At 40.3% G+C, this 12,875-nt stretch overlaps 1 protein-coding gene across 2 annotated transcripts in view; it reads right to left on the bottom strand.

Moving 5' to 3' along the window:
• FAM171A1 (family with sequence similarity 171 member A1) overlaps positions 1 to 12,875 on the bottom strand; it is an 87,894-nt gene that overhangs the window by 35,619 nt on the left and 39,400 nt on the right. The window contains exon 3 of one of the 2 annotated variants that reach the window (XM_058832910.1): positions 2,035 to 2,262. The exons of the other annotated variant lie outside the window; for it this stretch is intronic. Coding sequence (XP_058688893.1) covers positions 2,035 to 2,262 — 228 coding nt within the window. The remainder of the gene's footprint in view (positions 1 to 2,034; positions 2,263 to 12,875) is intronic. 2 annotated transcript variants of the gene reach the window in all.

Raw genomic sequence — 12,875 nt, 5'->3', positions numbered from 1 at the left:
AATACAAAAAGTTTTTTTAAAGACTATAGGCATCTTAGTCCATAAACAAACATAAAAGCTTAAGTATCTTAACTTTTATATCATGTACCTTTTCAGGACTAATTCAAAGAACAACCCTATTAAATCTACATCAGGCATATCGGGTTGTAACTTGTTGTTTCTTTAATCAAAGAAATGAATAGGTTCAAGGTACAGAAAGCAAAATAAAGAATTCTACTTCCAATTAAATCAATGGCAAACTATCTACCAGTTTCAGTGGGGGAGGATCAAAGGTGAAATGAATCTACTTTCTGAGCTAAGCTCACATTTCAGCCATGGAAAGAAAGATTTTGTGGAACCTATACAATTACTGCTCTTTAAACTTCAATTATTTACTAAAACAGAAATGCCCTGTTTCATTCTTTTCCCTCAAAAATCAGTATTTAGGAAAAACAACAAGCAAAAAACTAACCAAACAAACTCCAGGCTATGGAACAGTACATCTCATTGAAAAAACTTAGGGTATGAGTCAGAAAGAGAAGAGACACAAGGCAAGGTTATTGCATACTTTAATCATTTAAAAGCACATGAAGTATGCTGAGAAAACTGCACTTTATCTTATTTAAAGAGAAGAAAACCCAAAGAAATTTCTAAACAGAGTCACAGAACAATTATGGCTGGAAGGGAGCTCTGGATGTCACCTCTTCCAGCAAGCAGAGGTTCTCCAGTTGAGCTCTGAATGTCTTTAAAGGCGGAGATTTCACAACCTTTCTGCATGACCTATTCCAATTTTGCTGCTGCTGTAATGAATTGTTGCCTTCTACATATTTTAAACTCTCCCGGATGCAACTCTTTTCAGTTGCCTCTTATTCTTTCACTACACCCCAAAGAGCTTGACTTAGTCTTTGCTTAGCTCCATTAAGGAGCTGAAAAACATGGCAAAATACAGTTCAGAAAATCTGAAAGAAGTCACTCTTATCTTATCTGAAGCAAGTGAAAGCAGATAAGTAAACAACATGTTGAAATGCCTAAAGCATAATTCTGGGTTTGAAGAGATTCACGTTCCTTTCCCCTTCTGAAAATACATTTTCTACTTGACCTTGCAGCAAGTCACGCAGTCCTTCTGGCTATGTTGGTATTAATAAATAAAATGGAGCCAAGGCATGGAATTCAACACTGCCCTGGGAACATATACACTATTTAAATATTACTGCACTTAAAACATCACTTGGCTTTGGTCCAGGCTAATTAACAAACCTGAGGCATGTGTTATTTAGGTGTGATTTGTGTATAATACCTGGGATCATTACCAAATTACATGGACCCTAATTGTACCTGAGGATTACAAAAAAGGCAGATGAAACTTGGGATGTGATCCTCATATAGATGTTACATCTCAAGGTTTGAAAGCCACCCTCAATCTGCTCTTTTCAGCAATACAGAAATAGGGTTCATGACTCAATTTTTCCTCTCATATAACTAATGTAAGGTTCTGAGGCATTCTGATAAAAAATAACATGCAACTATTATTGTTGTATTTGTTTGCCTGTGGAAGAAGCAAAACCATGCCAATTAAGTTAGTAAAAATCTTTACACTTGGATAACCTAACTGCAGATTAAAACTGCTCTATTGACATGGCTAAGAACTAAAAGACCAGGACCTTTTTTGTACACTGCAGCCTGTGGTGCAACAGTTGTTGCTACACCTTAGAAGAGAAGCAAGAGTACATCACAGCTGCTGAAACAAGGTTCTTGGAAACAGAGTTCCCATAAAGAAAAATATCTGGAATAGATTTCTATTTTCTATGGAGATGCAGGAGCACCAACAGTTGTTTGAAAACTGATGTAGCACTGTATGAAGGACCTCCAGGAGAGTGAATCTCTGCTCAGCCTTGATGCTGCAGTTTAACTGAGGAATAAATGTTACTATTTTTGAAATGTGCAGATGCTTCTCCTCCCACCCAGGATATCAAGCATTGAAACACATAATACAAAACTGTGTAGCTTCCTTTAGATGCAATATCTTACCTCAGAACAAAAATAAAGATCTCTTACCAGGCAATCTTACAGGTTTCCATGGTGCAGAATTTGGCACATATGCATGTTTACTAGCAGTCACTATCAGCTGATTGCCCAACTTATACTGAAACTTGAGGAAGGCAGTGCCATCTGCTCCTGAGGTTCCAGATGCAATGGAGATCTGGTTGGTAAAAATCTCAATGAAGGCTTCAGTTACTGGCTGATGGGTGCTGGCATCGCTTACATGGACCTTCAGCGTTACTTCTGTAATGACAAACAACCACAGCGATTATCGTCTGAAAAGCTTCTGTGGGAGGCAGCAGTTAGAACATGCTGACACACCAGTGTCCGAAGACACCAGCTCTGACATTTTGGTGCCACGTACGACTTTTTATAATGGTCTGAAGTTCTCCATCTCAGGCAGTCACTCTTCAGGGACACTGCAGATTCTGCTGCAAGCCAGACCAGGTCCTGAATTATTGCCTGACAGCTAACTTCAACTGTGGAGGCATCTATCTTCCACCTGTGACCCACGTGCAGCTGGGCAGCACATCTCCAGAGCACACTCTCTTTGAGGGGCAACATGTCAATCACAGAGTATTGTTGTACTATGGCAATTCTAAACGTGTGCTATCCAACATCCTGTGTTAGTCATGCAAGCAGGGCATGGAAACTCTCTGTAAGGTCCTTGCTGTGCCTCTGCTCCAGCCAGCCTCCTCCAGCAGCAGTGGGGAGAAGAAAAGGCTGCAAGTGGGGTATGCTCCTCACTCCTTCCCAAAGCAATTCTCTCTGTGCAGGAATGGAATGGATGAAATCTGCTGTCATGGAAGCCCAGGAAGAAATAGAGTAATAGGGCAATAAAGTAGGCTGTGCTGCAGTTGGGTATTTTCAGCTCTGGTGGGAGAAATTACCCCAGCTAGCACAGGACCTCCTGGTGATGTCTAACCAAGGTGGAGAATTCCCACAGAATCATGTCCATGTCCTCAAAGCACAGGGCAACCAGGTGGGATGCAGAGTGCCAGCAGTGACAGCAGCAGCTGTGACATTACTGTATGATCTGTCCCCACATACTACTGGTGAGAAGCAAAGAAGTGATGGTTAAAGCAGTCAGGAGAATCACACATCCTGCAGATATGCAGACTGAAGCCAACACAATAGACTACATTTCTCTTGAGTAATTTGCCATTTTTCCAGAAACTAATTTACTAGTTTAAATGGTTCCAGATGTACAATATTTGTCCACTCTGGGCACTCCTATGACTAAACCATGCATATTGTGTCACCAGGCATTTGTTATATAAAATGGAGTGGCTTGTGCAAGACAGTCCCTCTAGAAGGCATTCTTCTGTATCTATGATAGTTTTTTGTGCCTACAAAAGTTCAATTGTCTCATGCTCTAAAGCAGCAGCTGTTGCCTTTGTGCAATAACCATGACTTAAATGCAGTTTTGTGTTGAAAAGACCCAGCAATGATCTACTGCTTCCACCAAGATAATCCTTGGGTTCTTTTCACTTACAGTTGCCTCTTTCTTAAATGAACACCTCCTCTCCCTCTTTTCTCTCCATCTCTCCCCTTTCCCTCATTCCCATCATAATGTCTGGGAATTCTGCTGTTCTTGCATGAAGTTCCCTACCTCAGTTTCTCCATTCCCTAAGGTAGTAGATGGTATTTTGCAAACTCCCTTTTTGTCACAGGAGACTTCAGCCTCTCACAACCATGATCCTCCCACTTCACGTGCAAACATTTTTGCATGTGATGCCCACAAAAGAGAGCATGACCTCCTGCTCACATATACTCAAAAACATTACACTGATTTCTACAGAACAACACTGGTGGCAGAGTTCTACAGTTCATCTATTATTCCTTATAAGAATTTATTTTGGTGTAAGCCCTGAGCCAGCAAGACATGACACCAAGAAGAAAACACAGAACTTAAAATCTTTGCAGCGAGTTTTAATAGTGAAATGACACAACTGAGTATGTGGAGAAAAACACTGTAACAACCTAAAAGTTTAAAAGGACATGAGGACCTAATACAAAAATATCAGCACATCTGTCCTAAGGGCATTTCAGCCAGAAAGATCAATTTGCTGTGCCCTTTCATAAGCAGAGACCTTCTACAGTACTGAAAATATCAATATCAAGCAGCCCTGAACAAAAGCCCCCGTTAGAGAAATTCATCATCATTGCAGCCATTGCTTTAGAACTTGCCAATGGAGGATGCCAATTTAGACGGGATCAGCATGAAATATATTCTAGCTATTAAAGATTCTGGACTTCCTCCCAGTTTTGCATTTAGTAGTCAAAGGAAGCAATGTACATTGAAAAGCAGTGTCCACATACTCTGGTGCCCAGTACAGAGGTTGCTCCTTAGAAACTTTGCCTTGACCACCAAGAAACTTGTGAAATCTTGTGTATGTGAAAGGCAGCCACATTAATCAATGAAGGAAAATATACATATTCATATATTTACAAACATGAGGACAACGAACAGTATAAGTTTTAATTTTCAAACGAGACAGATATGCATAGATCCAAAGCCAGATAGCTGTGCTCTTAGCACTTCCCACTTTGAATTTTCTACTAAAGAATGCAAAAACAGATGAAGTTAAGAATAATGGGTGATGCATTAAAGAAAAACCAAGAGAACAGGACAAGCTGAATACTGCCGTTAGTAATTTCAGTAACATGGAAGTTTAGCCTTTTCTAAAAAAAACACAGAAAAGGAGGAACACCAAGGAGCTCTGGAATATTAAATACTAATTAAGGAAGAGGGAAAGAAAACAAAAGAAGTATCATATCAATTTAATTCCTTATATACATACAAAATTCTAGAATAGAGACTACTACTAAAATTGATCATGAGAGAAAAACAATAAAATTTTCCTGTATACATAAATCCATCTTTCTCTTCCCAAATCAGAGAGCTAGTCATGGGTATCTCCAATAGGGAATTTCTTTATCTCTCACTCCATAGCTATGTAAGGACTTCTGTTTGCATACTTCTCTCTTTCTGCATCCCTCTCTCTTTCTGGTAGGGAAGGACAGGGGCTTCCAAAATCCTTCTAAACAGAAATGACAAAGGCAATCACCCAAGACAGAAGACTGATGTCCTTAAAGGCAGCAGACTGGAACTGCTGTTCTAAACCACACAGTCCCTAGATCAGACACTGTGCTTGTTTTCTCCTTCTTTTTGATACTTAACATGTTTTTTTCCTGGGCAGATAGAGAAAATCCTAGCAGCCTGAACAATCCTAATTCCTTTTCATGCGTTATTTTCCCTGAGAAACACGTGAAATGTATACAACTTGCTTAATTCAGGGCCTTCTCCCACGCGACAGCTCCTTTTTCTTATCTAATGCAGCAGTGAAGTCACGAACACTAAACCTACATTATCACTGTAATTTCCACAGCAACGGAATGATTAAAAGCTTAAAACTGGAAAGAAATTGTAGAAGAAAACATCCTCTCAAATAGTGATGTCATGAGAAGAACCTATAGAAAAAGACAGTAAGTTTCAGAATTGCTAGGATATATTCAGGCACTTCTTGAGGATCAGGGGAGCCCGAGAAGAGAAGTAAGGCAGCAGAGCAAGGACCAAAGTGACCCAAGATCAGTCTGATCTCAAATTAATAGGGAGGTCTTAGATCGAAAGACTAGGTATACTAGATGAAATCAATTAGAAGGTGTTTAGAAGACTTACTATTAACTAAGGAATAGAGTATTTAAAATATCTGGCACATTTTTTAACTGGAACTCTCAGCAAACAGTGGGTATAAACCAGGTACATTATTCTTGAGGTTTGCAGCCTGTCACAGCAAGGAGCTCACACAAAATTAAAGACATGTGGACTCAGAGAAGAAACACAGCTGCAGATGAAGGCAGGGAACTGAAAGCACTGCAAAAGATGAACTACCAAAGGGAAACCTGCTTCATTCTCACACTATAGTTTGTACAGTAGGAGTATTTGCTAAGTTCTGGAGGAGCTTTGTTCTGCGCTGCTAGTGAGGTCCTGGAGGGAGGAATAGGACATAAAGGTAAAGAATGATGATGTTTCCTCATTTAAGAGTAAAGAAGAGATGGCAAAGGTGACAGACCCTGGGCTGATGAACTCACCCAGGGCAGCTGTGGTCTCTCACTTCCCCAGACAAGCCAGCCACAGTCAGAGCCTGAGCCATAGCCCTGTCTGATGTACCTGGCTCCTGACTGGTGTGGTGTGAACGTGTGACTTTCAGACCTCATCTCTCTGGCAAGTATTTCCTTGTTGGCTGGTAGCACTGGTGGGCATAGGTACAGAGCCAGAGTCACTTGCCTGCACCAGTAGTGTGTGTCCTGCCATTTTATTTGTACAGGAAAGATTCAAGTCCAAAGCAAGAACCACTTAGGATAACTGTCATTTCCAGAAGATAAACCATAGGCAAAAACATCTTTTCTAGATGGGCAAAAAGCCTGTGTCTGCCTGCCTAGAAGTGCATGTAGGAATAGGCCACTCACAGATGTTATATAGTGAAACCTCTCTGCTTCAAGAATCCCAAAATAAAGTGGGAAAAGAAGGTTAGTGGGAAAAGAGCAAATAAAACCAGCAAATGCAGGTGTAAATTCTACAAATAGATCAAGGTTGATGTATAGGTATGCTCAAACAAGTCCAGTGTAAATCTGTTCTCTTATAATTATAGTCCTTCGTCTTCTTTTAAACAATAAACCTCCTAGTTGTTTTTCAAATGAGTGCAAACCAAAACTACAAGTTACTGTGAAAACAGCTGCTTAAGTGCAGCTCCCTCCCAGTTTTCTAGTGCTAAATTTATTGTAAGCTATATAAAAAACTCCAGCATCTTCAAGGTTATAATTCGGGAAAGTGAAAAAAAGACAAAAAAATCCCTAAATGGTAGCACTCCAATCCAGAATCCCATCTGTCTTCTTAATCTGATTTTTGAGATTTTACTAAGTTTAAACTTTCTCTGAGCAATCCTTCCTGTGCCATCTGCTCTATGAACCCTATTGCCTAGCCCGAAATACAATTAACCTTAAGAAAACTACTTCTGCATTTGTAACCCCTTCTTATACTCACAACTGCTCTTTACTTTGCTGTGAACTCTCAGTTTGGGAATGGCTTCTTTTGGAACTGCTATCATCACTGCTTCTATAACTGAACTCTTGAAAAGCACTGCTTTTAGGTGGTTTGGGGCTTTGTTTGTTGTTTTTGTTTCTGTTTTTTTTTGTTCTTCTAAGTCAGTAATATAACACAGAAAATAAAATCCATAGTGACCTGAGCAAAGGCAAACTGGCAGATCCCACATACTGTAATAAACAGAGAAAAGTTATGACACAGATTGGAAATCAAAGATCACAATCCTATTTAGATCCCAATCCTGCAATTTGGTTTCTGTGCACACACCCCTCTGTCAGGCAGACTCCCGCTGACGTCTGCTGGACAGATGATCTCTTTTGGGAACAGGCTGACACAGGCAGCTGCTATCACTTAGCTTTTCCTTTGTGGGTCCCTTACCCATGGACAATGTCAGGATATAACCACAGAAAGAGATATTTAAATTATCTAGGTTTTGATTAGAAAAAGAAAACTTCCTGCTCATTTAAAAAATGCCATTATGAACTTTATGTAAAATTGTGTCTTCTGCTCTGATTGAGCTAACTGGCAACATGCCTGGCTTTGAATCCTATGTGCCAAATGGATAAGCCTTTCTGTCTCTTAACCTTTTGCCCATATGTGAGGTCAATCCTCAGCCAAACAATAGGATTTTCATTTATCTAAAGGAAAACATTTTCCTAGAAAAAGGAGTGTTCCACATGCTTTTGCCACAGATGCCAACTCTAGCATCTACATCTTGTATCTTTCTAATGTACTGCATCAAGAAGGCTCTACTGACAATCACACTTCAAAACAGCAGCAAAGTTTGTATGAAGAAAAGGAAACATGTATGTAACACCCCTCCAGAAGCACATAGACTCTGATCTTCATTGATGCTGTCAGCTGAGCCTAAGTTCTCAAGTAGCACCTCAAATATGTGTACTTGAACAAGACCCACAGTGAAGATGATGACATCCTCTATTCAGAACTGGCTCTGGCCCTCATTACAGGAAAATCAATAGTGCTACACAACCTCTCCCTCCACCACAGGTGACTCAGGTTTCAGCTGGGGTAAGTGTCTACCAAAGATTTCCAGGGAACCCAACCATGGGAGCCCAGCAGGAGGTCTCCTCAGTGACTGCTCAGCAATTCTCCAAATGACACCAAGGCTGCTGCAGTCCTTGGCATCAAGAAAAACATTCCTTACTACACTGCTCAGAAAATCCAGTAAGAACTACAGAACACAGCTTGGTTCTCAGATCTAGATTCAGGAAGGATTTAGAAAGCAGTAGTTCAGAGAAGAGACACATAAAAACCCAAGAGACAGAGAAGTAGCCTTAGGACTGGCCATCTGAAGAACATGACCTCCTCTTCTTGCAAGAGAAGGCTGGATCACTGTGTGTAACCATGAAACTGCAAAAGATCGAGTCAGCTGAGGACCTCTAGTCTTGCTAACAGAGACAGCAAACAGCTGTACACTGAACCTAAACAAATTCAGGTGTCACTTCTTCCCAACAAGAGAACAGATTACTAGACTCACTCAGCCTGTGAGAAAAAAGTTGGATTAATAGCTTTAATTTTAGTTCTAAGTGTTTAAATTAGGCTTACAATTAATGTTAAGAGTTAAGAGAATTAATGTTTCATTCTAGAACATTTATGAAGCCAGCCCAAGTGGTTGGTTGTGGCACTTCTTTTTAGCACTGCAATCTGAATTAGCTAAACACTTTGTACTTCAGAGGTCAAGGGGATGACTATCAGTAGGGTCCTCCACACTGAGTACTTGCAGTGTGATGACTATAATTAGCCCCACACCTCAGAAGTCAAGAAGGAACCTTCTTCCTCAAATGCACAACTGATTATTTCTGAGTTTTTCTTTTATTCCTCTCTCTTGCTCTTCCTCAGAAACAGCAGAGGTCAATGAGAACTGCATATTCCACTCTCTTGGCTGACACAGAGAAGCCCCTACATGATGCCTGATCAGAGCATTCTGCTGACCTCATCTCTGTGGACAATCAGGATCCAGGATTGTGGAGGAAGCTACACTCAGGTAGCCCTTGAGGCCTTTTCACCCTTCTCTGCAGCTCAAGTTGATTCATCCGTATTTCTCATCTAACATTCCTTGCTGCTCCAAGTGCCTCAGGCATTGCTGGCACTGTGGCTGGTTCCCCTAGCGCACAAGAATTTAATTTCCAGGGGATTGAAATAATTTATCTTAACTAAAATAATTAGTTTTAATCCTCAATCTTCAAATAAAGCACAGTTGTCTGTGATACGAAGGTCAGACAGGTGCCCTACTTACCTCTTCAGGTTTAAAATCCATTAAACAAAGTGTTCATAAACTAAAATGATAAATGCATTAATTTATCTCACTATGCACTATCTCCTAGAACTAATGCACACAATTTTTAGTAAAATGTCACAAAAAGAATTCTACTATATGAACTAGAGCAATTTATGCCACATCCAATGAAAACCAGGCTATTATACATCCCCTGTATTCAAAGGGGAGGGAGGGGCAGTTACGGGATAATAAAATAAAGACATCCATCATGCAACAGTCCAACATGTAAAAGAAGATTTGCATATCCTGACCTGCTAGAGCCTAGAGCATTACCACCAAAATTAATTTCTTGGGAAAAAAGGTAGGAATTTGCTTTAATTAAAAATGTGGGAGCTATATGCATTATGCCCAGATGAGACTCTGATACCCTATTGTTAAGTGATTAAACAAGCATTTATAATTAACTTGAAACTCACACGGCTATGAAACTCATGAATAGCAATAGTTGCATTAACAGGTCTGCCTTTGATCTCTACAGGAACTGTGCATGACACAAACTAATTTCATTTCCAAACCTTGTCTCTTAGACATGGAATTAAATAAAATACTGTCATGGAGTGCAGATGGAAGTTGAGTTTCAAAGCTTTAGCTTGCCACACGCATAATGTATTCTTTACAAGACATGAAAAAGTAATCCCTCCTTAAACCCCCCTTTTTTTTTTTTTTTGTAATAGAGTCCTTTGAAAGTCTGTTTGGGGATCAATATGGAATGAGAAGTTAATGCACTGATATTTTCCAGTTGCTCAGCATTAGAGCTCTCCACTGACTCAAGACCCCAGCTGATTTTTGACATCAGCTCTGAGGATAACACCACATCGAGCTCAACCAGTGGGTGCTTTAAGCAAACTTTATACCTACTGCACCATCAGCCTAGTTTGGGGGAGGGCAGAAAGGAAAAGCTTGGATTTGCTTAGCCACAAAGGCACGTGTTACATTTTCTCAACTTTATCCTAAGTCTATTAATAAAAGTATGCATCTGATGAAAGCAATTTAAAGCAGATGTATTTTATGTTTAAGCAATCCAATATATATTCAATGGGGCAGTGAGGAGACAAGCACCTTTTTTTTTTCTCATTTTCAAGCAGTTTTAATCTTAGGTTTAATCTCTAATTTCCAAAGCCTGTTGTGAAAGCAAAGCTAGATATCACTTTGGAAGAAGGTATTTTCACTTGGCTTGTTTGTTTTTAAACAAACCACTGTAACAACTCAAACAAAACCATCTCAAGGGCCTCTCTACATTCCCATTGCAGTCTGCAGTGCAAACTTCCACTTTCATCTCAGTAATCCACTAATGTAAACTCATGCACATACAGAGGCAAACTATTGCGCTAAAATTTTATCTAGCCACTTGCACATTCCCTTTCTTGAAATAACTCGACAGTCGATTTATAATCACTTCATTCCTTGAAGAGGTTATCCCCAGCTGGCAGACAGGAAAATTAAATCGTAGGTGAAGCTACACATGGTAACTATCTCATTCCTCCAACCCAGCCAGCCTGAGCAGAGAGCTCTGCTGAGGGATAAGGAGTGCAGCACCACTGTTCAGCTACCCCACAGCAAAACCACCACCATCCCTTCCCTCCCCCTCTCTGTGGCCTGCTGTGGACTCTTGTTCCTTCTCTTGGGCTCCCCCACTTCTCCTTGGACCTGCTGCTGTGCTGGTTGCATTCACTAATCCAGCACTGCACCAGCCTAACAAACTGAGTGGCTCAATGCCACTTTATCAGGCTGAACTGCTGAAGCAATGCAGCCCCACATGCCAAAATCAGCAGAACAGGCAGGTATGGGGGTGGAGAGTGGTGGCCAAATGCAACACTGACAGGAAAAGAAAGGATTTGGAACCACCCCTGCTGGTTCACAGGCAATTCAGTCAGCTCTGCTGCATGCCTATGGTCACTTTGGAAGGGTACCTGCCCGTCTCCTGACCTAGGCAAGCTTAAACTCAGTATTTGGCATGTACAGTTGCAGTAAACCTTTATTCTGCATTAATTCCAAATCCCATACTGACTCCCCAGTAACTTCCCAACCTCTACTGCTGCAGACTGGCACCGCAGCAGTAAAATCTCCTGGCTCCATGATGACAGGATGCTTGTGACAATGCCAGGAAAGGGTTGATATGGAGCAGCAAGGCCTTTTGCACAGGCATTACAGTGTTTACAACAGCTCTCGAACACCCAAAAACCTCTACAGTCCATTGGTATGTGCAACTGGGTGGATGGAGAAGGTTACTCTTGTTTCCTCCTGACCCTAAAAAGCTTCCATTTATTAACATCTCTATATGCCGCTTCCTGTGACTTCTGTCACAATAGCACCAAGATTAAATACCAACCAAGTTGTCTATATTGAAATTTTCCTATCCTCCAAAAATATTTATTTCCAAGTTTTTGAGGTTTTTCTGTTCAAAATAATATTTCTACTTCCTCATTTGGAATAGCTTAAAATTTAATTAACCAGAGATCTAAGTCTTCTTCTAGATAATAAAAACTTTAAATAAAATAGGACCCATTACAGTTTCCTTTATCTTAACACTGTAAAGCAACCCCAGCTTAATACATGGCCATTCATCATTACACTTTGTTTTCTCCTTCAACCAACCTCAGTCACATAGAAGAAGAAACCTTCTGATCTGAGTCAATTAATTTTTCAATTAATATTTTTGAACCAGGCTGCTGTACTGTCTATACTTCAGCTATGATGACTGCATGTATAGCACACATAACTGACTCAGCAACCAAAGCTTGCATCAGTTTAAATTACTGTAATAGCCATGGTGATCTTAATTCTTGTCAGGAGATTAATTTTTAGGGCCATTAGGATTTCATGAGAAAAATAATTCTAATCAGATTGAAACTATGAATTTTGAAAAATTTCTTTCTATTCCCCCACTCTGGAAGTCAGGTATGTAAATCAGAAGTTATTGGCTCTTCCACAAATTCACAATCGTAACAGAAAGGTACAGTTACACTTGAAACATTCAACTTTCTTAGACTCACTGTATTTAAAAACCACAATGTGACAAAGATGGTTTGACATACTGCTCGCACACCTTATCTTGCCTTCCAAGATGGGAAGAGCACTGCAGAATACCTTTGTATTTCTTGGTTGCCTTGCAGCTCTGATTCCCAGAGCTGCTTATCAGTCACATGATTACCACTGTAGCTAGAAATGAAGGTTTGGAGGTCCACAAACCAGGCTTTGGGAACGGGTGAAAGTAGCTTGGGAGTAGCCCGTTTAGGTAGTATATATAATTGCCTAATCTAAGGGGGCATCTGAAAGGGATGACACACTCTGCTGAAGGACTCCTGGGGTTCACAAATCAAAGTGCTAAAAACAACGAATCACAGCTGATCAAACAGACCAGTGAATTATCTGTTCTACTTAGAAATCAATCTTGATGTAAAATGCTGTGACTGGCCGATAAATGACAGAGGAAGGCTGAGAGGAGATGGG

This window comes from Poecile atricapillus, chromosome 2 (genome assembly GCF_030490865.1).
Source record: "Poecile atricapillus isolate bPoeAtr1 chromosome 2, bPoeAtr1.hap1, whole genome shotgun sequence".
NCBI classification, from domain to species: domain Eukaryota; kingdom Metazoa; phylum Chordata; class Aves; order Passeriformes; family Paridae; genus Poecile; species Poecile atricapillus.
Note: the sequence above shows the minus strand (reverse complement) of the source record. Positions and strands in the feature narration are given on the sequence as shown.